General features: G+C 37.1%; 1 protein-coding gene across 1 annotated transcript; it reads left to right on the top strand.

Annotated features, from left to right (window-relative positions):
• The first annotated feature begins 732 nt into the window (after positions 1-732).
• HESX1 (HESX homeobox 1) lies at positions 733-2,126 on the top strand. The gene is made up of 4 exons (XM_004448229.1): positions 733-889; positions 1,360-1,559; positions 1,831-1,932; positions 2,028-2,126. Exons 1-4 carry the CDS (start codon positions 733-735, stop codon positions 2,124-2,126), a joined length of 558 nt encoding a protein of 185 aa, XP_004448286.1.
• Positions 2,127-6,871: the final 4,745 nt, after the last annotated feature.

The following is a 6,871-nucleotide window of genomic DNA, read 5'->3' as shown; positions in this document are numbered from 1 at the left end:
AAAGGAGGGAATTAGCCCATTAATTATTTAAAATACTTGGTGGAAACTGTACTTGTGAATTAATCCAGGCACTTGGAAGACAATTACACTCAGTTTTAATAACATTGCCAACCTTTTCCAGTATGCTGCACTCCAAATACTATTGTGTTTTCACTGACAACATTCACTATTACATATGCATATGAAAAACGGGCATTTTCATCAGAATTACCGTAATAGCATTAAGAGATTATTATTTTTTCCAATTTCCTCAGAAGAAAATTCACTTAAATTAGATTATTTATTACTTGACTGCTTTCCTATCTTGCCTGTATGTTTAGGTAACTGGAACCCATGAAAGTATAAACTTCAGAATAAAAAGCATGATTTTATACATTAATGGTTTTAAATAAAAGAGGAGTGCATCACTTCTTTTGAGAAAGTTAAGTCTGTGTTCTGCTTAGGAGAGATAACACTTTTTGTCCCTGTAGGTGGCCCCCCTAGTGTAGCCATTAGTTGCTAATTACTTGCAAACAAATAAACAATTAACTCTGATTTTCAGGGTGGGAGAGTGTTCATTGACATGCTAAAACTTTCTAAGACAGGATTTTAATTAGTGACGTTCTAAATCCAGCCCCCTTGTCAGCAGAGCTATAAGGTGAACTGCAAGATTCCAGCCCCGTGCACGTGGGGCAGAAGCAGCAGAGAGGCGGGGAGAGGACAGAGCTGTTGCTCTGTGCAGCCCACGCAAGGATGTCTCCCAGCCTTCAGGACGGCTCTCGGCTTGGGGAAAGCAAACCCTCACCCTGCTCCTTTTCGATTGAAAGCATCCTAGGACTGGACCAGAAGCAAGATTGCCGTCCATCAGAGAAACCTCACAGGCCCTGGGCAGACACCTGCCGCTCCTCAGGTATGCCACAACCTAATTTTTTAAAAACTCTTCATTATTTCATTTGTGGTGATTAATTTTGCCTTTATTCCATACTACCTAGAGTTAGAAAGAAACTGCAGTTTCATCCAATTACATAACTGAAGCTGAGTCCAGTGGGAAATAAAAAAGATTATCAGCCTTAGAGCCAAGTGGTTATAAATTCTCTCACAGGAAATGCCAAGAACCTGAAATTTACTTCAGAAGGTCTCTTTGTGTGTTTATTTGACACACCAGATATTCGAACTGTTTTCACTGAAAAAATAAATGACATTGAGAGACCAAAAATGTCTTCTTTTTGTTTGGTTTTCAGTTGGTGAGGGGTCAGTTCTTTTTTGAAACCCAGAAGAATTCCACTGGGAAAATTAAAGACAAGTTCCTGAAACTACTTCCTTTAGAATTTTGTGGAATATTGGATTGGATATCTAAGATGAGTATTATTCTGTTTTTAGGGAAAGATGGAAACCTATGCCTACATGTCCCCAGCCTTCCCAATGGAATCTCATTCTCTTGTACTGTGGATCACCCAGTGCCGGAAGAAACAGTACTGAAATATGAAAATTACTTTTCACCCTCGCAAAGACTGTCTTTGAAAAGAGAGTTGAGTTGGTATAGAGGCCGAAGACCAAGAACTGCTTTTACTCAAAACCAGGTAGGGAGTTGTTTCAACCGGTAATAATACAAAGCCTTTAACCGATATCTTGTTTAGCAAAAAGCCCATTCACTTTGGGATCTCAGTTTAGAAGCGTGATTAATAAAATAATAGACTGTATCATTTTTAAGCAGTTTTTAGAAAGAAAGGAAAGGCCAGATGGCTTAATTGCCAAGGATTTAATGCTAGTATTTTGCTATAGAAATTAAAGTCCATTTTATGGTGCCATACCAAATATCAACATTTTAAAGAACTGTTTTCTTATTCTTAGATTGAAGTTTTGGAAGATGTCTTTAGAGTAAACTGCTATCCTGGCATCGATATTAGAGAAGAATTAGCTCAAAAATTGAATCTAGAGGAAGACCGAATCCAGGTAATTTTCAAAGTTAGTTGTTACTCATGATGGTTGAATGTTAAGAATAATAAAGTAATGTTTCTGAGAACAGTCTTCTTTTTCCTTAATTTTAGATCTGGTTCCAAAATCGGCGTGCAAAGCTGAAAAGGTCCCATAAAGAGTCACAGTTTCTAATGGCAAAAAAAAATTTCGATACAAATCTCCTGGAGTAGATTGAAAACTAAACATGTGAAATCTCTTCCAGTTGCAGTACATCAAGAATGAATGGAAATATCAAGTGTTAAAAATGTGATGTTTTCTTGTCTGCATTTAATCTGAATATTGTCATTTTTTTAAAAATATATTGTAAATAATTACTATTATTACATGATACATATTATATTTGGAACTTTTAGTTAAGATAAAGTCTTTTCCTATCTATTTTAGTAAACATTTTCAGAAAAAGCCAGCTATTTTTTAAGTGAGCAAATTTAATCTAATAAATTAATTTGCTAAAATCAGTATACTCATGACTAAGTGACTTCACAAGCTGGATTCCATTTACAAAATATTCCAAGTAAGGAATTCTGAGGTACAGCGTAAAGATGTGATTTGTTTTAATTAGTTTTCCTTTGGGCACATTTTGAAACTTTTATGCTTAAATATATTATAAAATATGATCTACTCATGAGTGCTCAGTTTCTCTTCATTTCTGGCATAAAGCAATGAGAATATCTCACATATATCAAAACAAATCTTCATAGTATGCCAGTTTCAAGTATTGTTTTGTTTTGTTTTGAGGTCCAGAATGTCAAAGTTTAACTCTAAAAACGTCAGCTGTTACATTTATGCCATTGGTATTACATTGCACAAAAGAATTAAGCTGCAAATAATGCAAAATTTTAATATTTTTCTAGGACACTTAACGCTGAATAATTTCGTGCTTTGCTTCATTCATTAAAGTGATAATAATTATCTGGTTTGTATCTATTTCCAGTCGACTCTATATTGTGTTACAAGCATTATTTTGACTGAGAAGATAGACTAACTGACCTGATCAGATATAATCACTACAAATAATCAGGACATTTTCTGAGGGTCAAAAATTATGTGTTTGCTTTGCATTTACAATTTTCCCATTGTACCTGCCAATTAAAGATGTGAGTAGGATAAGAAGTATAGTCTGAAGGGAATCATCCATTGCAAATATGGATATTTGTTTTCCAGTTAATGGAAGGCCCAAGTGGGGGTCCTTTTTGAAAATGTTAGCTTGAAGACTCTAACTTTGTCTACTGGAAGCCATATTTTAACTTTGTTCTTTTGAATGGATCCTACCTTGTTTTGCATTCTTTCCTATCCCTCTGTCCTTCCTTTCTCTCCCAGTGAAAACCAGAGTAGATGGTTTTGAATTATTGCATCTTCACTCATTATTAATTTTTTTCTGGTTTATTTTTTCTTTAGCATGAGAAAGACTGGAGGAAGCTTGCATATTAATTCTGAGGAAAAGAAACATGACTCAGATTTTGGAGCTTTTTTTAGAATAGAGATCCCAAAATTGCTGACATGGAGAGGGAAGGAGGAAGAGAAGGAAAGGAGGGCAGCAGGCAGTAACCAGAAGTCCACGGGGTCAGTAAATGTTTTCCATGAAAGTCTTTACTGTTAGACTTGGCCATTTTTTCCAACATAAAAAGCAGTTTTTTATTAACTATAAACTTTGAAGCACTGTTTATGAAATAAGTTACCATAACTTATCCACTACAAGCTTTCTTTGCTCTCCATCATGTTCCTGTGAAAAGATACAAAGCTGGAGGACAGGAAGTCACCAGAAGTGGGCCTCGGGAGGGTGGAAGGGCAAAGCATCATGTGATGGGTAAGCTTTTACACACAGCCTTTTATTTTCATCCAGAAAATAATATTTACGTACTATAAACAATTCAAGCAATAGAGAACTAAAATAAAATCTCTCTCAAGTCTCATCCTGCATAGAGAACCATCATTAGCCATTTTTATAGATCTTTTTGTGTTTTTATAAAAACAAATATATGTATATACATACACAATGTTGTCTTTGCTGTCATTTTTTAAATGTGGTCAAACAGTCTACTCTGCATCACACATATAGCTCCAGCTCCTTAATGTCTGCTTAGGGAGAGCAGCTGTGGCGTAAGCGGTTGAGTGCCTGCCTCCCAAAGAGGAGGTCCTGGGTTCAGTTCCTGGTACCTCCTGAAAAAACAAAAACAAACAACAAGCAAAACAAATGATAAAACCAACTCAGGGAAGCCAAGGTGGCTCAGTGGTTGACTGCCAGCTTCCCACATACAAGATCCTGGTTTCAATCTCTGGTACCAAAAAAAAAAAATCTGCTTAGTTTAAGATAAGATTTCAAGTCTTGCACATAAGGGAAACTATTCCATATTATTAATATTAATATGAATGTATTTTTGAAATAGTACTTTTCACAAATTGAGATTTTCAAAGAATAATCATAGTTTATCTAGAATTAAGCCTAACCCCAAATCTCTGAGTATAAGGATTCTATATAAAATTATAGAATTAAGAAAAATAAATAGCACCACGAAAACTGATCAACAACTAATAATGCACCTTTTTTAAATTATAAGAGCCTTACACCTATAAAAACCCTAGTGAGGAAAGAGATATAGTAATTCTAGAATATTACCTCAGTATTTTCCAGTAGTGATTTTATATAACTGATTTAAGCAATCTTAAAATCCAGTTTTATTTATAGTTGAAATAAATTTATTTATAATTGAAGTTGTATATATGTAACTGAAATGATTCATAATAGAAACAATGTATAACTCAAACTAACATTAAGAAGTTGGGAAAATTAAGATAATACCAGAACATATAATAGCAAAGAAGTAACTGAATGTCCTATGAACATCCCTTTATACTTTCAGATACTAATAACAGAATTGTGAAACAAGTTAATATTTAAGAGTATACAAGAAGCAAGATAATAGACAAGATCACTAGTATATTTCCCCTAAAGTCTTTTTCAAAAGCCTAAAATGTAGGTTAATTTTGTTCAAGAAAATCAGTAACTTTTTTTGAATTATGATTGCTAGCAATGTGGCGAGACTATAATGATGTTCAAGGAAAAGAACCAGACTTTAACTTTGAGGGAAAAAATCAAGCAAGATGGAAATGGAAATTAAAACCCAAGATAGAATTATCTTTCCCTCCAAACACACAGGCTCTAATCCCCGGCTTATCTCTGCTCCGGGTAATTCCAGGCCTTTGTCTCCATTAATGCCGAGGACAAGGTGAATAGTAGTAACAAATCAAACTAATGCAGTCAGGCTAAGACCTGTAGCGTCTCTATTATCTGCTGACTGCCTAAGGAAGGTTATTTGGTCTCCCGTAATGGCATTTGTCTCCTGTGAAGGCGGCTGGACAAAGCTGGCCACTAAAGAGTGCTGGTGGGAACAATGGCTGTGAGTGCTGGTGGCCACCTTCTGAGTTAATCAGTGTTAATAGCCGCTCTCATCCCCCGCTTCTTATCACACATCAGCTGAACGGCATAAATCCCCCTTACTGAGCCCTGCACACAGCATCAGCCTGGGCCTCATGCCCAGCCCTGAAGGCAGGGAGCTGTGTGCCGGTCCATGCCTAGTCCAAATCTCATAATGGCAAATGGTGGCTTGCTAGCTCCAGTTCACTGAGCCCCATACAAATAAACCCTCCAGGTGCCTTTTGCGAAGTGCAGTGCTCGTTGTGACTGTTCCATCGCCTGCTGGGGCACCACACCGGCCCATGGCAGCTGGAGCTTCTCTTGGTGTCTTCCAGCACTCTGCTCCTCATTAGAAGACTCAACCTTTCTCAGTTTCCTTTCTTCTTTTCTTATTTCCACCCCGTTCCTTTTTTGCCTGCTAATGCCCTGGCAAACCTGTCAGTGTTCACAGCATTACTGAATCCCGCAAATTAACCTCCAGCCTAAAACATTTACTGTTTACGTTTGGTGAAGTTACAGAGTCACCAGAGTTTAGAAACTTGGCATCTATTCTGTTCTTCCAGGTCTCCTACGATGGCTAGGGGGCTGTCTCCTTTAATTAGCATTTTTCTAGCAGTGAGTAAATGATACCCTATTTTATGTCCTACGTACCACATCATAAGCTTGCAAAGAATCATTCACCTGTTTCATCTGGTGTTGGCCAAGAAACTGTATAGCAATCCTGGCTTGCTGGATATTTATGGATTTGTGCTGAGCCATCAACATGCTCTTTCTTGATCTCTCAAGTTCGATCAAATCAATCAATCAAAAACTACTCCTTGAAGGCAAGCTAGCAATATGCTCACGAGCTTGGACTAGAATCTGGTTGCCTCAGTTGAATTCCACCAAAATCACAGTAGGTATTTGACTTTCGACCAGGAAACCTCTCAGAGACTCAGTTTCCTCATCTGTGCAATAGGGATAACAATAGGGCCTATTTCATAGAGGGGGAGTTGAATACGGTAATGTACATAAAAGACAGACAAGTGCATAGCACATAGAAAACACTCAGTGAAAGTTTTTATTATGGTAATGTGCTAGGAAATATGAGAAGTAAATGAAATTGTCTAGAACGGTGTTTTCATGGCAGGAATAGTGCCGCACATAGTGGGACTTCAATCAACAGTTGCAGAATGAGTGAAAACAGTCCTTGGTCTCTAGCAACTCCATATGGTGGACAGAAAAGACTAAAATGCCACAGCTCCATTAGAGTCTATATCTATCTTCATTCAGTTATTCAACAAACATTTATTCAGTGTCTGCCACGAGCCAGTCACTATGTGAGGCTCTGGAAGCGGAGTGTGAAACCAGTCAAACAAGATCTCAACTGTTTCAGAAATAACTACCCCCAGTGCCTAGCACAGCCATGGCAAACAGTTGGCCCAAAATAGATGGTTGGTGAACGAATGAAAGAAAGCAGGAAGAAAATAACATAGGAAAGTATATAATGAAGATGAAATT

This window comes from Dasypus novemcinctus, chromosome 26, assembly GCF_030445035.2.
Source record: "Dasypus novemcinctus isolate mDasNov1 chromosome 26, mDasNov1.1.hap2, whole genome shotgun sequence".
In the NCBI taxonomy this organism is placed as follows: Eukaryota; Metazoa; Chordata; class Mammalia; order Cingulata; family Dasypodidae; genus Dasypus; species Dasypus novemcinctus.
Note: the sequence above shows the minus strand (reverse complement) of the source record. Positions and strands in the feature narration are given on the sequence as shown.

Coding starts and splice junctions, on each gene's coding strand:
- HESX1 (XM_004448229.1), top strand. CDS start 733: ATGTCTCCCAGCCTTCAGGACGGCTCTCGGCTTGGGGAAAGCAAACCC. Junction 890..1,359: donor AGACACCTGCCGCTCCTCAG/GTATGCCACAAC, acceptor TTCTGTTTTTAG/GGAAAGATGGAAACCTATGC. Junction 1,933..2,027: donor TAGAGGAAGACCGAATCCAG/GTAATTTTCAAA, acceptor CCTTAATTTTAG/ATCTGGTTCCAAAATCGGCG.